Below are 22,641 nucleotides of genomic sequence, written 5' to 3'. Positions count from 1 at the left end.
TATACGTCACTCAGGCATATTGACACAAATCCACCTCATCCCCATTTTTCTTTTTCTTTTTTTAATTTATTAAATTAAACTAAACTAGTTCCCAACGTCAGCATCAATATTATAAAAACTACAAATGAGTTAAGGATTTTAAAGTTTATTTAATTAAAAAATGATTTTTGAATTATTATGGATTTAAAAATATTAAATATCTTCAAATGAGTTAGATCATTGCGTTTGTCATCAAATTTGAGGAATTAAGATTGATAATATCTTTCATAAACAAAACCCACAATCTTTTTTAGCCTTTAAATTTGAAAAAAAAAATCATAATTATTATTATTATTTTTTTAAATATAAAGTTATACTATATTCAAATTGATAACATATATTATAAGCTCAAATCATGCCTCTAATATTTACTATCGTCTAAAAAAATACTAATTTCTATATTTCTTTATATTTTTTAAAAGCAAAATGGGATGGTAAAGAAAAACTAGGGGGGTTTGACAATATTTTGGCAGTCAACGAAGAACTCATGAAGCGAGCAACACATGATAGCAGCCCTGATTTTTGGTTTTGAATTTCAAGGTTGAGTTATTTTAAATTAATGATAGAAATAAATAAAAAGATGAAATGAGTATAATTGATTTGGAAAATGTGACGTGTCATGAAGGTACAATAACCACATGCCACATGGAAATTAAATCACCCTATAAGTTAGCTGATAGGTTCATTTAATAAAGAACAAAATAAAACCAAAGCCATAAAAACATATCCACGTGGCTTGCCCATGACAACATGAAGCCCTAGCTTAGCTCACGAGGTAGGGGACTTTACCATATGGTAACACACGTTTTGTGTTTTTCAATCTTTTAGGGATTTTTCTTCTAAGTATGATTGAAATAAATCCTTCTCGTTCTACTTAGCTCATTTTTCTATTGTTCAGAGTGTGTCTAAAATTTAATTGACTCTATATCGGATTGTTACTCTTAGTTTAATTTTTTCAACTATATATTAGATCTATATACTGTTTGAGTATCGTGCGTGTATGAATGACAATTTCCATCATTCTTCTATAATCGTTGGATATACAATCCACTTTATGCCTAAACTTTTTTTTAATTTCATACCCTACTTTGTATACTAATAAAAACGAGTTTCTCGACTTTTCAAATTTCGTTAAAATTAACAAAAATAGTTTTTACATTCTAATTTTAATTTATTTTTTTTTTCGTATAGCAAATGGTTGGAACCAGAATGAGCCCAACTACTGCTATTAAAGGCCCAATCATAAATACGGCCCAAGGTTTAAGCCCACCCTATGCTGATCCATTGGGCTGCTGATTCTTCTAGTTCGTAGTTTCCAGCTGCCGTTGAAGAATTTGGGGGTCAACGAGACAATTATAATTAATAATAATTAATTGTGCATTTCGAAAAACGTAATATTTCAATATTAAATTAAATTTTCTTAATTACTAAAATAAAAACGTAAACTAATAAAATTAGACCTAATATAACTTACTTAGCATAAGAGATACCAGATAAATTATAAGACTGTGCATCACCTAATAGCTAGACTAACCTTCTCTAAACCGACAAAGAAAATCGACCGAATTTATTTCGTTCAATTTGATTATAACAATGATTTTGAATAGAAAAGTAATGTCGTGGCCTTCTAAACTTAATTGATTTGATGGATGAAGTTGATGAATGGGCCTCACCTTTAGCAAAACATAAGTTTGATATATTGAAAGCATAAAAACTTTTATAAATGCTTATACATTCCAAAAGCACAAAACTCACACCTCATTTAATGACAAATTAGGGTTTGGTTGCTTGGTTATATCGATAGGTGGGGTGCTTTTAATGCATGTCCAACCCCCTTTCACAATCAAATCACCTCCCAACCATACCTATCCAAATTTACTTCAATTCAGACGGATATGTCTAAACCAAAAGATGTTATTTTTAGTTATTTACTAAATGTTATATTGGGGGAAGAGTTAGAAATTGTGTTATTTGAAATGTATAGTAACGATCGATTCTTATCTTTTTTATCACAATTCTAGAGAAATGTGTTTCGGTATGTTTATATTTGTAATGGTGGTGGAAAAGTAGTGGATGAATTTTTTTAAATGGATATACAACCCTACAAAAAGAAATTTTAAAAAATATTGTGCACAAAAAATTTATTGATTTATAGTTGTGAAAGTAAAACATGACACGATGCCTATACTATACTTGGCCCCCACAAAACACCACCATCAATTGCCCCCTAGCTAGGGAGTACCTACCCTGACCAATGTTGTTTGTGGGGGCATTCTTTGTGAGCAGTAGGTGGACAATTAACTATACCTATTAATTAACATGGGAAGCATGACATTAAGGTCAAAGGATGCTCGCATAGTTTAAATGAAGTCTAGAAAAATGCTATCGTCAAGGATCATAAACATAAAATTATGACTTAAAAATTAGGTATAATAGACGGTTCGTTGAGCTTCTGTGTGAGAAAGGTAACGATTGCATGTATATAGATAAGACTCACTTTTTGAATAATTTAGAACAAAAAATTTATATTAAATCTACACAATAATATATGATATTGTTCACTTTGAGTAAGCTCGGGTGGTTCATTCATGTGCTCTCATCCAAAAATGTAAAACAATAATTTAAAAGTAAATGGTGTTCCTAAAACAAAATTTAACAAATTGTTTTGGGGAAAGATTGAAATGTTGAGCGTAGCGCAAACAAAATCAGCGGTTTATAATAAGATAGAGGGAAATGAATGCTGTAGAGATGCAAACCATTGTCAAATTTCGCTTTCAATCTGTTCAGCCTTTTCTCTCGTGACCTTAACAACTTCATCCGAGCAAGAGGGAGTAAAATCGGCGGTTCGTCCTTTTTTCCTTCCCTTCTCCCTTTTGATGTATCTGTTTGATTGAGTGCACGGACATGGTAGGACCTTCGAGACCTCAGTTCGTTCTTTTTGGATCTTCCATTACTCAGTTCAGCTTCTCCAATGGCGGTTGGGGTGCTATACTCGCCGATGTTTATGCCCGCAAAGTAACTCATCTTTCTCTTTCGCTTTTCTCTGCTTTCCTTTTCTGCTTTTTTCTTGTTGAAAATGTTTGACCCATCTGCCCATCTTTGAATGCCCTCAACGGAAATTCCTTTTCGTTTTACCTGAAATGAATGGGATTGTGCTTCGAAGTTCTTTTGTTAAATTTGGATTTGATAGCTCTCCGGTAAAGCCTGAAGACAGAATTTGTTTTTTGTTTAGTTATTTATTTATCTTATAGTTTAGTTGTTGGCTTGGTATAGTGACTTAAGCCAACAGAAATATAAACAGCTCTTAGAGTAAATGAGTTCAAATCAGGTTAGCTTTTGAGAATCTTAAGGATTCATTTTTAAGTTTTGTTGCTTTCTCACTTCATAGGGGTTGGATTTTCTCAACCTGCAGAATAGTTGTTTGGTTTAATCTTTATACTGAAAAGTGTTTTGTGCAAGTCTTGATCAATATGGATGTAAAGGGAAACAGAGATTTGAACCTTTAGATCTCTTGATCAAGAATCTAATGTGTTAACTAGTTGAGTTAGGGTCAAGTTGACGACGTAAATCATCAAAGTTAAATACCACATTCATCAAAGAGGTATGGCCATCTCTTTTAGATTGCACCCCACTTTAGATGATTATATTTGTGCTTGAAAAGACTACATCAGTTCTACTCTACTTGTGCTTGAAAGAACTCCGTCAGGCTGCTGGGTTTGGCTTCATTATGTTAAGGCTTGTTTTTAAGCCCATATAACTTGAGATCTGATGTAAACCTATTGTGTTGGGTCTTTATAGAAAGGGAAGCCTTTTCCTGTCAATTATATTCCTTTTTGACTAAATATTTACAAATCTACTGTCTTACATGATTTTTTTAAATTTATTCCATATTTTCTTTCCCTTATGTCCATGGTATGATTGTATTTTTATTTTGAAATATGATTGGATTCTTCCCTAATGTGACATATTTCGCGAATCAGAATGTTTTCTTCTTATTTTCCACTATATAAAAAAAAAATCTTTCCTTATCATAGCAAAATTGTCGTCGCTCTCAAAAGTATTCTCACCAAAGAACCATTTGCATTCCCCTGCACTAATTCCTTCCTTTTTCTAGAGTGGCATTTTCTGTTCTGCATAAATTAGTTAAATAATATATTTTCCCTACAATTTTTTCTTATTTATTTTCTACCTCTATATAAAAAATTAGCATTTCAAGATTCTCTTATTACACTACTTTCCAGAGAACCCCCCACCCCCGTTTTCAGACTGAAATCAGATTGCTGCTATTTTTTAGTTGAATTTGTTTGTAAGTTTGAATTCTATACATGCCTTATTGTATGCTTTGTGACAATTTTATCTTGAGCCCCTTTCCTTTCAGGCAGATATATTTCTACGAGGTTACTTAAGTTGGAATTCTCGGCGCGCTGTACAGGTTCTTGATCAGGTTTTTCCAAAGGTATTGTGTCAAGTTTTGTAGAATTTGGAGGTGTCTGATTATTTTATTGTTTGCTAGAATTATATGGTTGTTTAGCTATTTCCTCATGTGTAAATCACACAAATTTGTTACTTATATGTTTGACAATAAAATTCTTTTTATCTGATAGGAATGTTTCAAAAGCAGAACCACTTTTCTATGCCGAATAAACTATAGGGTATAGGAATGGATGTATATGAAAACGTTGCCCAGTTTAGATATACACATATACACAGAGCAAGAGCATTTCATTAAAATATGAAGGGATATATAAAAAAAAATATAAGAAGGAAAAAAGGAAAGAGGGGTGAGGAGAGGCATCTACCCTAGACCAAAGAGATTGCAAAAAGGCTCTCAAATTGTACAAAAGTGAACAGAGAGAATAGTTGCAAAAAACTTTGGATCAGACACTAACTAAAGTGAAAATCGACTACATGTAAAGAGAAGTCAAAATTCCTTCCCTTGTTTTGGAAAATTCCTTTATTCATCTCCGTCAATAGTTCCCATTGCACAGAAAAAGATAGGGTTAATCCATGAAACTGAAGTGATGTTTACTCTCTTCCTTGCTCTCTTTTATAAAGGACACTCCAAGAAAAGGGATAGAGAACAAATGAAATTCATTTGCTGGATTTTTTGAATGTTACCTTTAGTTGCTTTCTCGAACTATAAATATTTGTGACAGGTTACACGCACCTCGTGTAATCTCACCAGACAACTATTTGAAATTACATTTGGTTGTATAAAAATTGATAGGATTTTAATATCCCAGGTAGATCGTCATGTGGGAGTTCATACTTCTTATTGCATTCTCAGAAATGCTATTATTAGCTAATTTTATCTTCATGTGTGGAAGGGACAAAAGAGGACTGGCCCCAATAGTATCACAACTATATCTCCTAATCAAAGTTCCTAGGTTCATTAGCTGGATGGAAGTACCAATATCTAGAACACTTCCATTAGGGATGGAATTTTGCATTCATTTCTTACACTTGTGAATGAGTTCCTTGTGCTGCCATTGCATATAAATTATTCAATGGGCAGATTTCTGCAAGTATTATCAGTTGGAACTGTAAATAATCGGTAGAAATTCTCAGACTGATAGAACTTGATATTATTTATCAACGAAGAGAGTTCAAACACGGGGAATTAGAAAGCTCCCCCTTCTCTTCTAGACCTGATTACTTCAGTTCATTAGGGCATAATCCCTTCTTCCTTACTTGCGTCCTCCAAATACCTCTCAAGTCACATGACTTGATTATACTAAGTGACGACTTAGTTTCATTTCTGATTAAGGAATTTGAATTATTTAGGTTCGAGGTGATCTGTGTAAACCAGCGATGTTAATTTGATATCAATATCTGTATGATTAGTAGGTTTTTCACACAACATTATTTTCATTCTCACCCCTACTTGTTCCTCTTTTCTTCTTTGTGCGATCTACGTTGTCATTATTATCATTGCTTCTGCCATGTTATTTATTTATTTACTTGAGTCTCAGGATGCTGCTGTACAGCCTTCTTTGGTAATAGTTTATTTTGGTGGTAATGATTCAATGGGTCCCCATGCATCTGGCCTTGGCCCTCATGTACCACTTCCTGAATACGTTGATAACATGAGAAAAATTGCAACTCATATCCAGGTATTCCAAACACAAACTTGATATTAACATCAGCCTACTAAATTGATCCTCAAAAGACTATTGAACGCGAAATTAGTAGGTAAAACCATTACTTGTAGCTAACAAGCCTACCGGTCGCTGAAAGAATAAATTGAATCATACTCTTCGTTTTCTTATGTTAACTGCTGTGGATGCATATTCTAACATAAATCCTTAAAAAATCAGGGTCTTTCAGATAAAACGCGCCTTATCTTTTTAACGTGCCCTCCGGTGAATGAAACCAAAGTTCGTGAAAGTTCAAGGTGCCTTATGCAATTTAATGCATTGTTTCCAACGTCCTTGTTTATTTTGTATTTTTATTCTAAGATAGTTCATTTGTTTTATTAAATTATGCAGCAAGTTTCTCAGTGAACTGGTGAGAACAAATGAGTTGTGCAAGGGGTATGCCCAAGCTTGTGTAAAGCTGTGCCAAGAAATGGGTGTAAAAGTTGTTGATCTTTTTAGTGCCTTCCAAAAAAGAGATGATTGGATGAACGTTTGCCTCACGTAAGTTCGTTTTCATCATCATTTTGAATATTGATTGTAATTCATATTTCTTCAATCTGATTGAGAAATACAAACTTCCATTTTCTTTTTTGTAAGATGCTACGAGTTTTAGGAAACTGAAAAACGTTGGGCATCATCTTTTCGGTTGGTTTTTGGTTTAGTTTGAAGCGATTCTGTTTCCTGTTTCCCCATTTTGCAGAGATGGGATTCATTTGTCAGCTGAAGGGAGCAAAGTAGTGGTGGAGGAGATCATGAAAGTTCTCAAGGAAGCTGAATGGAAGCCATCTCTATTCTGGAAGTCCCTTCCAACCGAGTTTGCAGAAGACTCACCTTACGATCTTGTTGCAGCCAATGGCTCAAAAACTCTCAACGGGTCCGATTGGATTATTCACCGAGATATCATGTGGGATTAGTTTTGCAAGAATTCCATAGAAGACAAAGGGAATGTGAGAGAAGTATGCAGCACTTGATCTTTCATTGTTGCAATTACAAGCAGCAGAAAATTTTAGGATTGAGTGGATAGAATGTTGTATTATAAATTAGTAATAAGTTTTTCATAAGCTTCTTGGAAATTAATAATATCATATGTGCTGCTTTATTTCTGTACTGAACACCACGCAGAGACAGCAGGCAAGCTCAGCTAATGTAGCCAAAAGTAGAATATTTGTACCTCAGTAGTCCCTTTATAATTATTTTTCAATTCATATTACATTAGAGATGGAGTAAATGGCTTTGATTCGAATCATCCAGAGTGATATTAATTATGAAAAAGGTTGTGAAAAATGTGTGTTTCACTATTATTTAGAATCAAACCCAGCAATTAAGTGTTTGAAGCAGAAAAGTTTGTTTGTATCATAGGTTCAATCATAAGAGCTTCGTTGTAAACGTGTTTTATATAGACATGTTGTGTGACTTTTTTGAAAATTTTTCTATAATACGAGCGTGCATACTGAGAAAACTTGTTACTTACACTTTTTCTCTTACTTGTCTCTCTCAAATTTTCAATGCTATTTCTCTCTTTTTATGAATTATTTTCATTTCAGTAATTTGTTAATTCCAATCATAAACTATTTTTTGTTAAAATATAATTCATCACAAAAATCATTCTAATTAAGTCAAAGTCATTTTTGTTACATTAATAAAGTGCTTATTATATAATAAATAGGGTTTTATTGGTATTACTTTCTCAAATCACAACTATTAAACAAACTTTAATATGATTTGACCAATACCCACCTCCATTTTAGTATTAAGTTTTCTTTTACGACAACTAATTAATGTGAATAAATTATTTAATAATCATTTTTTTCCTTTTTTGTGTTTATTGTATTACTGAAAAATAAAAATCTAAACTTCTAGTTTAAGCAATAATCTCTTCTACAATTTTATAATTTTTTTAAAACTTAAATTAATTGAATAAGGGAATATAATTGAAATATCCTAAAGGAATGGGAGATAAAATTATTCCCTGCCATCTGTAATAAATTAAGAAAGAGTTAAAAGATATTTATATTACTTAATTAGTAAATTTACAAAAAGGAAAAAAAGGAAATTTCTTTGGTTTTTTAATAATAATATATTGAGGAGATATTTCTGAAGATATTTAAGATAGATGCTTAAAGGTATTGGGGCGGGACCCACTCGGTGTTGCGTGGAACCCTTTTTCAACCCTTTTCTATTTATTAATTCTCTCTCTCTCTTTTTATATTCACTTTTGGATATTTTCTCAATCAATCTATCCCACTCGCGCTCTTTAGCGCGTGTTCACATTCTCCTTTTGGATATTTTCTTTTTTTGCACGTTTTTTTACCGGGATGGTAATAATGAGATGTGACTACTCCCACCACTGTCAAATCATTTTTCTCTAATTTCCTTTTATTTTTAAATATAATTAACTAATTCTCCATATGTATATGAGAAAAAAAAAAAAAAAAATTTAATCTTAATGTTTTTTTATTTCGGTCTTGCAATTTAATGGACTTATGGAGCCTAGTTTAATAGACTAAAAAGTCAAATATTTAAATTTTAACTCTTGCTTTTTGTTGAACTAAAATGAAGTTGTATGATTGAGCCGAGTGTGCATATTTTACTCGGGCTATAAGTTTGATGATTTCACAAGCAGCTTAGTTAAAACATCTACTACTTTACGATCAAAGTATTTTTCAAATTCATTTGCGGAAATTAAAATTCAAAACTCTAACCCTTTTATTTAAGAGATTTTTTAAATCAACTAATTTATATAAAATATTATAATGTTTACTTGTTTAGAAGTTTGAAGTTTAAATTTTCGTTCAAACAAATAAACATTATCGAATGGAGAAAAACTTAGGATGCTAAATATCACCCAACTTTTGCAGTGCAACCATGTGGCTGAACTTTTTGGTGTGGAATGTCATGTTACTTTTTTTGCTTGCTTTATTTTATTTGTTATATTTTCATTTAATGAATATCATTTTATATGTATATATTCAAATATATTTATAAAAAAAAAAAGAAGCTTGAAACGTGGTACCACAATATTATGCCACGTGGATAGTTTGCAACCTGAGTGTAGCCCAGCTAGCACCCAAGTTTTGGTCTGCTCCAACGCACCTTTTTGCCTTGTGTACATCTTCTTTCCACGCGCTGTTCGCTTCGCGTGGGCCCTTCTAAAAGTCTCTCAGCTCCTCGTCCCAAAGCTACACCGATAATGGATCCTTCCAGCAGTATTTAGTCATCACTAACTCAATTTTTTTCCTTCAACCTTGGCTTGCCTTCCCCTCCTCCTCCTCTACAAGCTCCCACTCCCCTTCCAGTTCCACTTCCAACCATGGCCGAAATCAACCACCGCCGCAAATCCAAAACCAAGCCTTCAGCCACCACCACCACCACAACCACAACCACCACCAGCGACGACGGCCGACACGACGGCTTCCCTGACGAATGCGACCCCCAGGTGTGGGCCTCCTTCGACCAGACCTTCCGCCAGGTCCAGTCAGTGCTGGACCGTAACAGAGTGCTGATTCAACAGGTGAATGAGAATCACCAGTCTCGAATTCCCAGCAACATGGTGGACAACGTGGCTCTCATCCAAGAACTCAATGGGAACATCTCTAAAGTTGTCTCCATGTACTCCGATTTCTCCTCTGACTTCTCCTCTGGGTTCAATAACCACAAATCCAGAAATGGCAAAAGAGGAAGCAGCAACCCAGATGCTTGACGAAGAATTCAAGCCACAGAAACGAAGAAAATAAAAAATAAAAAATAAAAAAACAAGAACATCCGGTCATCTTCACTTCAGCGCATTGTTTTCTTTCTGTTTCATCAGCATCATTATCATCTGCATCATTATCATCATCATCGGCTAGGATAAAAGGTGGGCAGTAGGCTGTGTGGAAATGCGAGAATGAAGAACTTCTCGCAGGTGGTGCGTGTATGTGTATGCTTTGTGGTGGTGTTTTTCTCTCATTAAAAATGTGTTTCCTCTTTCAAATGTAACAGTTAATGCATGCTTCCATCATCATCATCATCATCATCATTGTCAGAGTTCATTGTCTTCTTCTTCGTTACTTACATTCTCCCAAAAGATGGGAAACTTTTCTTATCAGCAGCGGAGGATAAAACAGAACATCATATGGGAAACAAAAGTGCTTTAGTTTTTTATATAAAAATCCAGACGCTTTTGAGTTTTAAGGCCACAGAAGGAAAATTACAAAAAAATAATTCTATATTCTAAATCTTTACAGAAACACTACCTTTTTCCATGTCTTTCTATATATTGTCATATAACAAACAACAGCTACTGAGATTGATCATATAAGTTATACAAGACACAAAAGGGTGCTGCCGTGCTGTTCTTTACCCAAAATACATGAACGTTCAAACAGTAGAAAGGTGAGGATATTTTAGAAAAAAAAAAATCATTTTTTTTACTAAATATCTACTTATCAACACAAATCTTGGTATTAATTAGATATGGTAAGTGAGATATTTGAAGATATCATTCAATCAAATCTGTTGATTTTGCAGTTGGTATCTGTTTCCATAAAAGTTGTTCTAAATTCGGAATCCACAAAAGAAGATGATGTGCTTATTTTGAAAACTTTTCTGAATATGGAATCTCTAAAAGAAGATGAAGCGTGTTTGTGCTTGTGTTCATGGAAGATGCTAAAACTTCAACACCAATCTACCATTTTTAGAAGGAAAATCTTGACATTTTACAAAGATAACAGTCCATTGTATAGAAATGATAAATAATGTGAATGAGAACATTAAATGCCATTGGAATGATCAATTCTAATGTGAAGCTGATGCCTACATCTCACTAGAGAGAAAGTTGTAGGGAGAGAGGACCTTTGTTATCAACAATCTCTGTTTCCAGAACTATACTGGAAGTTCGCCACTTTCTGAAATGTAAACTTCAGTCTTTGGTTTTCCATCACCCTGACTTCCTTCGGCTTCCATCTTGAACACAACATCCATGCCCGAAACCACTTTTCCAAACACAACATGGTGCCCATCCAACCTATGAAATAAGCAAACAGATTTTGAAAAGTTCATTCCACAAGGAACTGCGTCAACCTTTCAAATGAAACATTTACCAGCTAGTTTTAACAGTCGTAATAAAGAACTGTGATCCGTTTGTGTCCTCCCCAGAGTTTGCCATTGACACAAAACCTGATAAAAAGCCAAACCATTCATTCAAGACGGGAATAGGTTCTAAAAGTAAGTTCAAATCAAATATTAGAGTCCTCAAATTCCAGTGTTCATGTTCAATCAACTGGCTGTTGAAACATTCAAGTAGTCAAGATTACCTGGACCATCATGTTTCAATTGGAAATTTTCATCTGCAAACTTTTCGCCGTATATCGACTCTCCACCTCGGCCATCTCCACGAGTAAAATCACCTCCCTGTATCATAAAACTGGGAATGATCCTATGGAATTTGCTTCCTTTGTAATGTAGAGGCTTCCCGCTCCTCCCCATTCCTTTCTCTCCTAGAACAAGATTAAACGAATTATTTATAAATTTTCAAAACATAACAATATTTTAGCAGAAAACTAAATAAATGTTTGCTGCTTCAATCAATATGAAGAGAAACCTAACTATTGAAGAGCAAAATATACTTGGCTACCCGTGCAAAGAGCGCGAAAATTCTCTGCAGAACACACATATAGAAGTTTAATCAGAGCCTTCTATAGGAATACAAAAACAGTCATCAAAGAATCATTGAACTAGCTCCTTACCTGCGGTTTTAGGGACTGTTTCTCCAAATAGGCCAATGACAATTCGTCCTGTGAGAAAGAAATTTGTTATGGAAGATCTTCAAATGAGTTGCCACTTTTGAATAAATATATGTTTCTGGTTCAAAATATAAAACAGAAGCAAATCTTAGCCATGTTTTTCTTCCTTCTTTAGGCTTGCAAGATTTCCTGACTACCCAATGTTCCTCGAGATATGAAAATTTTATTGTGATCGATCTTTGTAGTAGGAGTCATCACTCTTCACCCAACTTTTGCATTTGCCCCTAATACTCTTTTACAGGTTTCTAATTCCTCCATTAACACTGATATGGATTCTAGCAATTAGTTCACTAGACAGGATGATTCATTAAGTTTGACAATGAAATTCCATTAAGAAAACAAAATGATCTGATTGCACCCATAATTCTCCCACTCTAATCTGAGTTTTGACTAGAATTCATTACAAGGACACAGCAAAGCTCATCAAAACACATGCCCAGTCTCATACTCACTCTCATTCCACTCGAGAAACTAATGATTAACCTGACCTTACATTAGGTTTATTAAACAAAAACCCCCTCCCTAGGAAAAATTGGATCGAAAATTTTCGAACTAGTTCGCCAGTGAGAAAGTAAACAGAAATGGGCCATACCAGAGGGCTTTCCGCCGATTTCGATATCGAAGTATACTCTGTGAGTCACCGTCGTAGGATTCTTCCCCAATTTGATTTCCTATAATCAATTACAAAAGTGAGTTCTGTTTGATTGAAGAGATACACGGAGAGTGAAGAAACAGTAACTCACTTCATCGACAACCTTTTGTTCGGATGAGACACCACTATCATTTAATTGGTTCTGCGAAAAGCAAGAAAAAATCATAACGAAGAAGAACAAAGACATTTTAGAAATTGAAATTGGGAGCTCTGATCTTCTCCATTCAAGATAAATGGAAGATGGATACGGAAAATCTTACCAGAATCAAGACAATTGTAGCAATCAGAAACAAGATCCATAACCAGACCGCTGAGAATAACTTCTTCATTGTGGGCATATCTTCGAATTTTTTCTCCAAGATCGTCTCGATTTTCAGGAAACCTCCACAGTGAAGAATTTGAAATTAAAACAGTTCTGACTTTTTTTTCCTTTTTTCTTTTTAGGTGAAAACAATGCTGAATTGATAATTGTTCTTAAAAAAAACAAGGCTAAATTACCAATAAATAAATAATATCCCTTAACCTTGTTAATTAATCCTAAATATAATCTGTTTATTTTTAAAAGAAGAGTATTTATATAAAAAAAAAAAAAATAAATAAAAAGTGACTATATGGACAAGAAAATATCAAACTCAAATCATATGAGTTAAAAAATTTAGAATATTCAAAAGTATTTTTCTTTTGTTCATGGGTGTTATTGTTGTCCATTTTTTATAAATGAGTTATTCAATGTTTATGGATAATATAAGTATCAACAATATATTTTACCAAATAGAAAATCGAATTGGATTTATGTCACTGTGATACAAAGGGAGAAAAGTATTAAATCTTAGGAAATAAAACCAAAATTAATCAATAAAATAATTAAAAAAATCAAAGAAAAAACATGCTTCCTAACATCATTCATTCATATTCATTACACAGCATCATTAATTATTTTCACTTTAAATTTTTTTAAGAAATTATGGATACATTTACGTTTAGTACTCTAAATTAGAGAAAAAAAACAATAATAAACACTTTAAACATGCTGATATGGGTACGAGGGGGAGAGGTAATTGGACCCGAAAGATTAATAAAAGATGGGTATCAACATCGAGCATGTTTTATAAATAATTACAGATAAAGAACAAGGCATATAATGTATTTGACGATATCTATAATGGACATGTGTTATGTGATTGGGTCATATGCTATACTCGTTAAAATTGATATGTATTAAATACAAATTTTAAAATTTTGAATTTTTATTATTTAAAAAGTTTTTAAAGTGTATATTTTAATTAAGTGTAGCTTATAATTAAAAGGTCCAACCAACCAGATTGTATAATTGGTGAGAAATGTGGGCCATAATCTTCTCTACCATTACTCTCCTTTGGTTTCATCTTCTTCCATTTCCGTTCCCATTTCTTCTTCTTCTTCTTCTTCACAGAGCTTTCTCTCTCACTGTTTCTCTCTCGAAAACCCCCCGTCTCCCTCTAATTCTCCTCCTCCATGTCCAAGCAGACCTACAGAGTGTGCTTCTGCTTCCGCCGGCGTTTCAGGATGACCGCCAGCGAAGCCCCCAAAGAGATCAAGAACCTCTTCGACCAGTACTCCGAGAATGGGATCATGGACGCTGATCATCTGCAGAGATTCTTGATCGACGTTCAGAAGGAGGTCAAGACGACGAGGGACGACGCTCAGAACATGATTGAGCGCTGTACTAACGAGCTTAAGCATTTGAACATCTTCCATCGGAAGGCCCTCAATCTTGAAGCCTTCTTTAAGTACCTCTTCAGCGATCTCAACCCTCCTCTCGAGTCTCGTGGGGTAATTTTTTTGCCTTTCTTTTCACTCTGCTCCCTCTTCATAATTGCTTTCGATTTTTAAATTGTTTAGTTTCTTTCTGTCTGTTTTGGCTCTTTTTTTTTTTTTTTTTTGCTGTGGATGACTGGGGTTACTGTTAATTATGTGTAGAAATTAATTGATTACTGAGCCCCTCTTGTGTTCTTGCTTGTTTGAAAGAGATTCCGGATCTCTCTCTCTCTCTCTCTCTCTTTGTGCGTGTCGGTGTGTGTTTTATACATCAAATTTAATGTTTGTTTTCAGCTTTTCATGGGGTAAAGCATCTTGTTACTTTTCTGGTGGTACGAGGACAAGTTCGGTATTATGACTGAACATGGAATGGCGTATATTCTGGTTTTTCAGGTGCACCAAGATATGAGTGCTCCTTTGTCGCACTATTACATATATACAGGTCACAACTCATACTTGACTGGGAATCAGCTCAGCAGTGATTGCAGTGATGTGCCCATCATACAAGCCCTGCAGAGAGGAGTTAGAGTTATTGAATTGGATATATGGCCGAATTCGTCAAAGGATGATATAGATGTTCTTCATGGCAGGTGTTGTTTTGTATCTTCTTGCTCTTCTTTCAGTAATGGGATCTTCTGTTTTATGTGGAATCTTTGTTTTTATTGATCATTCCTAATTCGGAGATTGTTTTTCAGGACACTTACTACCCCTGTGGAGCTTATTAAATGTTTAAAATCTATTAAAGAGTATGCCTTTGTTGCATCAGAATATCCAGTTGTAATAACATTGGAAGACCATCTTCCGCCTAATCTTCAAGCTAAAGTGGCCGAGGTGCAGCAGTTTAGGTCCCCCCTCTCTTGTTTTTGTGTATGTCTATTATTAAGACCTTATAATTTTCTGAACTGTTGTAGATGGTTACAAGTACATTTCAAGACATCCTGTTCTCTCCTGGCTCTGAATGCTTGAAGGAATTTCCTTCTCCCGAATCACTGAAGAAAAGGATTATTATATCAACTAAACCACCGAAGGAGTACCTTAAGACCAAAGATGTTCCTAAGGAGGGTGAGCCACAAAAGGAAAAGACTTCTGGGGAAAATAAAGAAACACCAGCATGGGGAAGGGAAGTGTCAAGCTTGAAAGATGGTACTGTGACTGACTACAAGGTCTGTAATGTTCCCCAAGAATTTTCTCATCCTTATGCTTTTTAAACAGGTTTTGATCTAATGCTTGGTTATACATAGCAGCAAGATTTGGATGAAGATAGTAACGACGAGGACGATCCTGAGTATGGAGATCCCAAGTCTGCAGACTGTACACAGTATATTGCACCTGAATATAAAAATTTGATCGCTATTCATGCGGGAAAGCCCAAAGGGGGTATTGATGCATGCCTCAAAGTGGATCCTGAGAAAGTTAGACGTTTGAGCTTGAGTGAGCAACAACTAGAAAAGGCAGTACTTACTCATGGAAAACAGATAGTAAGGTAAGAACAAAATTTGTTCAGTCAATGACAATAGTAAATGGGCTAAGTGAACATACATTTTAATGGGCTTACATTTAGGTTGTCCAAATTCTTTTGAAGTTCTTGTGTTTATTAGAAAAGGCAGAGACAGGGTGCATAAAGCCATACACTTTTTGTTGATTGTGGAATGGAAACTCTTTGGAGTTTAAGTGCCCCAAAGTTCAGTGATTGTATAATTATATGGATGGATGTGTAGGGGTTAGGATGGGGGAGAAGTTTGGTATTTAATGTGATCTACGATAATGGAAAACTTAAAATTTCCCCATTTTTCCTTTTCCTTACAGAAGTAACATTGTTATGGAGTTCATGTCTTCATGTAGTTCATATGTTCTCTCAGGGGTTGCTCATTCTTGGGGAAAATTTTGTTATTTTTCTTGAGTTTTCTCTTCTTACTTGCTGTAGGTTTACTCAGAGGAACATTTTGAGAATCTATCCAAAGGGGACCAGGTTTGACTCATCCAATTATAACCCAATGATTGGGTGGACTCATGGTGCTCAAATGGTTGCGCTGAACATGCAGGTCATTTCATCTTCGTCTATATTGAATCAAAGATTTAGATATAGATTGTTTAATTACAAAAATTCTTGATTCATTCTTTCCCATTCCGATCTTGTTTGTCAGAAGAAGAATGTTTGAGCTCTCTAGCAGTTTGAGATGGAAGATTGGATAATATCCGACTTCTTGCTAACCTTGATAGATTAGTATCTCATGAAACTTAGAATCCCCTTCCTAAGCATTTGACTGCTAACTGAAATGGGGCCGTGTTTCATTTTTCTCTAGTTAACTTATCCAATGACTTCCAATTCTCTAAATCCCATCATTTTGTTGATTAGTTTATGTTTGTTTCTCCAATTTTCCGAACATTGAAAATTGGATGATCTGTGAATTATAACAGGGTTATGGAAGGTCCCTATGGTTGATGCATGGGATGTTCAGGGCTAATGGTGGATGTGGTTATGTAAAAAAACCAGATTTTATACTGAACCCTGGTTCAGATGATGAGATCTTTGATCCTAGAGCTAGTTTGCCTGTGAAAACAACTTTGAAAGTAAGTGCTCGCAACTCCTTTTTTCCCTCCATTTTACTGTGCTTCAGTTTCCTGTAGCCAATGTTCAATTGTAAATGTACATTCGTTTATTTTATTTCACTGTATTGACGATGTTGGTTCTATTATCTGTTGAAAAGGTGACTGTTTATATGGGGGAAGGATGGTATTATGATTTTCACCACACCCACTTTGATGTTTACTCCCCACCAGACTTTTACACAAGGGTATGTCAATGAAGTTTACAGTATTTTGATTGAATGTAGCCAAGACCTTTTGTCAATGGAAGTTAGTTTTCAGATTAAAAAAGTATAGCTGCTAAAACCTGTTGCTGCATTTGGGATCGTTTGATTATTGTTGTGTATACAGGTGGGAATTGCTGGAGTTCCAGCTGATACCATAATGAAGAAAACAAAAACATTAGAGGATAACTGGGTGCCTGCTTGGAACGAGGAGTTTGAATTTCCATTATCTGTTCCAGAACTCGCTTTACTTCGAATCGAAGTTCACGAGTACGACATGTCTGAAAAGGATGATTTCGGGGGACAGACATGCCTACCTGTTGCAGAACTAAGAAGAGGGATTCGATCAGTTCCACTCCACAACGTGAAGGGAGAGAAGTACAAATCTGTGAAGCTTCTGATGGGATTTGAATTTGTTTAACAATGAAGGAAAAGGAAGTTCCACAACATCATATAAATTATGTACAGCTTCAAAATTAGTAAGCAGCTTTTGTTCCTCTTCTCCTCCTTTAATTCTATCATTAATTATTGGTGTCATTTAGTTTCCCATTTTGTGAGAGGATCTATAAATAGCTGAGTTGAATCTATATTGTATGTAAGAAGGCTATGTTTCTGTCAGTCCATTTCCTTTTCCTCTATTTTTAATTGTATTGTCAAATAATGTTTGTATTTTATTTTATTTTTTGGGTTGGAATCGAGTGTTCAACAGAAGCCTGTTCCAGTGACACCGCACAAATTTGTCTTCTGAGATTTTAGATCATAAAAGGTTTCTTGGATTTTATTTCTGACAGATTGTATTATTATTATTTTGTTCAACTTTATTGTCAATTATCTTCTCCTTTTCTTTTGGATAAGGTAGCTCAGTTTTCCACCACTCAGCATCCAAATATTTTAGAATTATTTTTATTTTGGCTCTGCTAACCTCCAAAGGTTGTTTAAATGATAAAATGTTACATTACCAGTTTATTTTTTTAGAAAAATTAAGAATTTAAATTATTTAATAATTAAGAGAATTTAAAGTTAATATTGATGCTCCTATTTATCACATAAAATATGATTAAAGGTTGAGCGAATCCACAGATTTGATTACGACAAAATCTTGAATTTCACGAAATAATCAACCTGCGAGTAAATCTTTGTCTGAAAAGTAATTAAAAAAATGGAATGTAATAATTATAATTGAAACTGCAATTTCTTCAAACATCCTCACCACTTGACGTTACTTTTTGTTATTTTCCTAATTATTAAGTAATATAAATCACGCTTAATTATTAAATTAATATAATAGATATTAATTTTAAGTAATGGTATATTATTGAGACTAATAAGTATTTAATGTTACATCAAAGCGTCAATGAAATAGAGACTAAACGCACCATTCAAAATGCAACCATAATATAAATTGTCTTAAGCTTTATGAAAGCACGTTGATAACACCAAAATATATTTTATAAGAAGAAAGAAAAGAAAAAGGCAATAGTCTTAGGGGGTTTGAATTAAATACAAACATATTATTGGAATTGGGTGCCAAAATTTTCAAAATATTGGACCCTCTAATGCCTCCCTTTGAATTTCTTAGAGAAGAGGTTGTTCACCTGCCCTCAACATTGTCCCTTTTTTATATCTTCATTTACTATGCACCCCATTCAATGTCCACCGTCTGATTTAATGACTTTTATGACCCTTAATATCTCATCACTTAACACCCATGGAAAGGAAAATCTCCAATGCCCAATCTCAGTTCACATTCTATTTCTTCTTTTAGATTTCATTTTTGTTGATTGATCAACGTGTTCATGATCGTCCCGTAATCTCGAACCGCCGGTTCGGTCATGATCGAGTCTACTGAACAAAGATGCACAAACATAGTGATGCTTTTAAAACTAAGAGCTCAATGTTAGATGAAAAAACTCTTCCTTTTTACATCACTAAAGAATGATCAAGAACAAACAAACAATGAAGAACAGCTCAAAATTTTCTTGTGTTTGTTTGAAGAATTTTTCACTCTGAAACAATGGAAATTCCACCACTAGAGTTGCTACCAGGGCTATCATCACAGAGATTCAAAGCTCGTTCCAAATTAGCGACAACGTCGGTCATCGTTGGCCGATCTTTCCCTTCCAAATGCACGCAGTGCATCGCTGTGTAAGCCACCAGCTCCACAGCCTCTGCTTCGTTGATATGCGGTGGCCCGACTCTCCGATCCAAAATCTTCGCCAGTTCTCCAACCATAATGACAGGCACTGCATAATCGACCACGCTCACCGGTGTCCCGCCCTGTTCATCGTCTTTGAATATAGCTCTCTTCCCTGTCAAAAGCTCCAACAACACCACACCAAGCCCATACACATCACTCTTAGCAGTCAAAACATTGAGTCCATAGTACTCAGGATCAATGTAACCAACCGTCCCAGCTGCCTTGGTTGGTTGGTAGTCACAGCCTGACCCGGGACTCATTAACGACAACCCGAAATCCGACACTCTTGCTGTCCAATTTGAGTCGAGGAGAATGTTGGATGATTTGATATCTCTATGGATTATGGGAGGAACTGCATAGTTATGAAGATATTCAATACCTCTAGCTGCATCTAGACCAATTTTGATCCTCATTTTCCAAGAGTTTATAACACTGCTCCCTTTCTCAGTGTTGTTCTTGTCATGAACATGATTGTAAAGTGCACCATTTTTCATATACTCATAAACCAACAGCCGCTCATCTTTCTCCTCACAATACCCAACAAGCCTAACCAAATGCTTGTGATGAAGCCTAGACAAGAATGCCACTTCTGAATCAAAAGCACTCTCCTTCTCCTGAAACTTCTTAGTTTTCGACCCCGTTTCGCCTCTCTTTATCGCAACATCCCGACCGTCGAACAGTTTCCCCCGGTACACCACGCCGAAGCTTCCCTGCCCGATCTTGTTATCAGGGGAAAACTCATTGGTAGCCTTAGCAAGCTCAGATAGAGTGAATTCTTCTGCTTTATCCGCATGCTTCGACGATGTCCCACTCCTCTGTCTCCGCATTATCCGGGATCCCTGTCGCCGAATTGTCGACGACCTCGACACCGGGCTGTTGTTCGTATTCGATGTTGTCGAGCTAGCAGCTCTAGTGATGGTGGGCTGAACAGAGTTATGTATCTTCTTATGCTTAAAACAAACACCAGTCCATAAACAGTAAAGAACAGTACAAATCCCAGCAAATGCCCCAACAGAGCCCACAATAGCAAATGCCAACAAACCCCTTTTCAAACCCGCCGAAGGAGATGATGGGGCCGCCACCGTTGGCGGCGGAGACGGTGGAGGCGACGGCAGCGGCGTTGAAACATTAAACAAACAGCGACCACAAACATTCCCAGAACCAGAACAGAGCGTTTGAGACAGAGGATAAACCCCACAATCACTACAAGAAGATTGAACACAAGAACCAGGAAGAATCTTAGGAAGAGAAAGTGAAGAATCATTGGACCAACCAGGCCCCCAACAAAGAACAGAGAAATTACTCGTCGTTAAACCACAAACAAAATCCGATCCAGAAGAAATTAACTCAAAAGAAGTTTCTCGAATCGAATCAACAGAGAATCTCAAATCACCACTCCAACAGACCACCGATCGATTCGAGACCAAAATCCCACAGCTATGGCGTTCACCGAGTGCCAATTCAGAGAACTCCATGGCTAAACTTGAAGGAAAATCCAGCTGCCCAAAATCGTTGTTCCCTTTACAAACCAACCCACCGGAGATATTCAATCCACAAGCATGAGACCCGCCGGCGACGATGGTCGCCATTGAAATATTTCTAAACCCATTTTCGATTACGTTTGCAATCGACGAATTTCGACCCCAACATCGTACGAATTGATTATTGCCCTTCAAAATTCCGCAAGAAAATCCGTACCCAGAAGAGATTGAATCGAATTGAAGAGAAGAAAATCCAACTTTAGCTTTGTTACCTTCTCGCCAGCAAGTTACATTGCCGGCGCCGACAGCCGTGGCACAGATTTGTTCGTCGCCGACCGCGAGATTCTCGAGAAAAATGGAGGTGTTGTTATAGATTCTTCTCCAGGGAAACGCGGCGGTGGATGAGTCGAAGTCCCAGCAAATGAGGATATCGCCGCTAGACCTTATACCGCAGAAGATATTCCGGCCGCCGGAGACGGCAGAAAAGGAGAAATGAGGTTCAATAAAAATAGTTTGACCGTCACGGAAGCACAAAATCCTTTGGGTCGGCTGCTCGGCGACGATGCCACAAACGGTTCTGGAGGCGTAACTGACGGCAAGGGTGGAGGCAGAACCGAGAGCTTGAATCGCCGGGAACAGCGGGAAAACGACGGCGATGAGGATGAGGACGGCGGCGACTGTCGGAGAGGGTAATTTCGTCATTTAAAAGAGGAGAGAGAGAGAAAAGGGAGGTTTTGTTGGGGTGTGGTCTGCTGTACTTCATTGGGAGTTGCAGCCATGAACAGAGGAGAGAGAAAAGGAAAGATCCAAGTTAAGAGAGAGAGAGGGAGAGATAAAGGGAATCAAGAGGGCCTATGTTTATAGTGAGAAAAGACCAAAAAAGAATGAAATTTCAGAGAAAGAAGGAGAGAGAAAGAATTTCTGGTTTTTCTCCATTTTCACCGGAGACGGAAGCTCTTAAACACCGTGTTTGGCAGCCGTTTTACTTTAATACGTTTTACATTTCTCTTTTCTTTTTTAATCCTTTTTTTCTATTTACTTTTTTTAATTAATTTATTTTCTTAAATTAGTTAATTATCCCATGATTCAAAATTTAATCACAATCTTCTATTATATATTATTATTATTATTATTTATTAGGCTACAAAAATTTTATGAATTTTTTTAACTTAAAGTTCCATCTCCTCCATGTTATTAAAACATATAAAATTCTTTATTATAAAGAAAAGAAAAGAAAAAAAAAAAACATCACATGATCTGAATTTATTACATTTTTTTAATTACATGCTCTAATAACATATTTATAGGCATCCAATTTTCCCCCCTTAATTGCATTGACATTAGATCGTACAGATAATTTAAAATATTAAAAAAAGACTTGGAAATTATTTTTTTAGTACCAAAAAATAAAATAAATCATATTAAGGAATTAATTACGCCAGCTACGCATTAAATTAAAAATCAATTCTCAATATTAAATTAATACGCTTTAAATTCTTCATAATTACAATTACTTATAACGCAGAATTTCTTTTGCGAATTTATTGTATTCATTCTATTTTAATTTAAAAAAAAAAACAAATAATTTATATCTTTAAATTAAAACTTTAAAATAATAATTATATAATTATAATTTTTTTAAACACTTTTTAAATGTTTAAGTTAAATTTATAATATAAAATATTATATAAAACTTAATGGATAATAATATATTAAATTAACTAGTAATTCAACTGTAATAAATT

At 35.2% G+C, this 22,641-nt stretch overlaps 5 protein-coding genes across 7 annotated transcripts; 3 read left to right on the top strand and 2 right to left on the bottom strand.

Moving 5' to 3' along the window:
* The first annotated feature begins 2,738 nt into the window (after nt 1-2,738).
* On the top strand, nt 2,739-7,422 carry LOC111488114 (GDSL esterase/lipase CPRD49-like). The gene is made up of 6 exons (XM_023135758.1): nt 2,739-3,054; nt 4,418-4,495; nt 6,012-6,152; nt 6,357-6,433; nt 6,528-6,677; nt 6,877-7,422. Exons 1-6 carry the CDS (start codon nt 2,944-2,946, stop codon nt 7,088-7,090), a joined length of 771 nt encoding a protein of 256 aa, XP_022991526.1. The 5' UTR covers nt 2,739-2,943; the 3' UTR covers nt 7,091-7,422.
* Nucleotides 7,423-9,414: 1,992 nt separating this feature from the next.
* Nucleotides 9,415-10,202, top strand: LOC111477159 (protein EARLY FLOWERING 4-like). Its single transcript, XM_023121174.1, has one exon. It carries the CDS (start codon nt 9,487-9,489, stop codon nt 9,874-9,876), a length of 390 nt encoding a protein of 129 aa, XP_022976942.1. The 5' UTR covers nt 9,415-9,486; the 3' UTR covers nt 9,877-10,202.
* A 619-nt stretch (nt 10,203-10,821) lies between these two features.
* LOC111477145 (peptidyl-prolyl cis-trans isomerase CYP19-4-like) lies at nt 10,822-13,029 on the bottom strand. Of its 2 annotated transcripts, none has more exons than XM_023121153.1 (8): nt 12,872-13,029; nt 12,703-12,753; nt 12,552-12,630; nt 11,903-11,950; nt 11,791-11,814; nt 11,471-11,653; nt 11,258-11,333; nt 10,822-11,181 (listed from the first exon to the last, which is right to left on the bottom strand). In XM_023121153.1, exons 1-8 carry the CDS (start codon nt 12,947-12,949, stop codon nt 11,040-11,042), a joined length of 681 nt encoding a protein of 226 aa, XP_022976921.1. In that variant the 5' UTR covers nt 12,950-13,029; the 3' UTR covers nt 10,822-11,039. The 2 variants fall into 2 exon arrangements, with proteins under 2 accessions (XP_022976921.1, XP_022976929.1); XM_023121161.1 differs by having other exon boundaries at nt 12,715-12,753; nt 12,872-13,028.
* A 936-nt stretch (nt 13,030-13,965) lies between these two features.
* On the top strand, nt 13,966-17,841 carry LOC111477133 (phosphoinositide phospholipase C 2-like). Of its 2 annotated transcripts, none has more exons than XM_023121131.1 (9): nt 13,966-14,423; nt 14,802-14,998; nt 15,104-15,239; nt 15,320-15,571; nt 15,650-15,891; nt 16,333-16,450; nt 16,827-16,979; nt 17,117-17,203; nt 17,346-17,841. In XM_023121131.1, the coding sequence occupies exons 1-9, from the start codon at nt 14,106-14,108 to the stop codon at nt 17,637-17,639; spliced, it is 1,797 nt and encodes a 598-aa protein (XP_022976899.1). In that variant the 5' UTR covers nt 13,966-14,105; the 3' UTR covers nt 17,640-17,841. The 2 variants fall into 2 exon arrangements, with proteins under 2 accessions (XP_022976899.1, XP_022976909.1); XM_023121141.1 differs by having other exon boundaries at nt 13,970-14,423; nt 15,653-15,891.
* Nucleotides 17,842-19,210: 1,369 nt separating this feature from the next.
* On the bottom strand, nt 19,211-21,808 carry LOC111488054 (putative serine/threonine-protein kinase-like protein CCR3). Its single transcript, XM_023135652.1, has one exon. The coding sequence runs from the start codon at nt 21,596-21,598 to the stop codon at nt 19,220-19,222; it is 2,379 nt and encodes a 792-aa protein (XP_022991420.1). The 5' UTR covers nt 21,599-21,808; the 3' UTR covers nt 19,211-19,219.
* Nucleotides 21,809-22,641: the final 833 nt, after the last annotated feature.

Source organism: Cucurbita maxima, unplaced genomic scaffold (genome assembly GCF_002738345.1).
Source record: "Cucurbita maxima cultivar Rimu unplaced genomic scaffold, Cmax_1.0 Cma_Scf00001, whole genome shotgun sequence".
Lineage (NCBI taxonomy): Eukaryota > Viridiplantae > Streptophyta > Magnoliopsida > Cucurbitales > Cucurbitaceae > Cucurbita > Cucurbita maxima.
This window is presented reverse-complemented; position numbering and strand designations above follow the sequence as displayed.

Bases quoted from the DNA above. Each gene is read 5' to 3' on its own strand.
- LOC111488114 (XM_023135758.1), top strand. From the start codon at position 2,944: ATGGTAGGACCTTCGAGACCTCAGTTCGTTCTTTTTGGATCTTCCATT. The intron at 4,496-6,011 runs GTATTGTGTCAA...CTTGAGTCTCAG, and splicing joins TTGATCAGGTTTTTCCAAAG to GATGCTGCTGTACAGCCTTC. The intron at 6,434-6,527 runs GTGCCTTATGCA...TAAATTATGCAG, and splicing joins AAAGTTCGTGAAAGTTCAAG to CAAGTTTCTCAGTGAACTGG.
- LOC111477159 (XM_023121174.1), top strand. From the start codon at position 9,487: ATGGCCGAAATCAACCACCGCCGCAAATCCAAAACCAAGCCTTCAGCC.
- LOC111477145 (XM_023121153.1), bottom strand. From the start codon at position 12,949: ATGCCCACAATGAAGAAGTTATTCTCAGCGGTCTGGTTATGGATCTTG. The intron at 11,815-11,902 runs GTAAGGAGCTAG...TGTGTTCTGCAG, and splicing joins AACAGTCCCTAAAACCGCAG to AGAATTTTCGCGCTCTTTGC. The intron at 11,654-11,790 runs GTAGCCAAGTAT...ATCTTGTTCTAG, and splicing joins TTTTCGCGCTCTTTGCACGG to GAGAGAAAGGAATGGGGAGG.
- LOC111477133 (XM_023121131.1), top strand. From the start codon at position 14,106: ATGTCCAAGCAGACCTACAGAGTGTGCTTCTGCTTCCGCCGGCGTTTC. The intron at 15,892-16,332 runs GTAAGAACAAAA...TACTTGCTGTAG, and splicing joins CATGGAAAACAGATAGTAAG to GTTTACTCAGAGGAACATTT. The intron at 16,451-16,826 runs GTCATTTCATCT...GAATTATAACAG, and splicing joins TGGTTGCGCTGAACATGCAG to GGTTATGGAAGGTCCCTATG.
- LOC111488054 (XM_023135652.1), bottom strand. From the start codon at position 21,598: ATGACGAAATTACCCTCTCCGACAGTCGCCGCCGTCCTCATCCTCATC.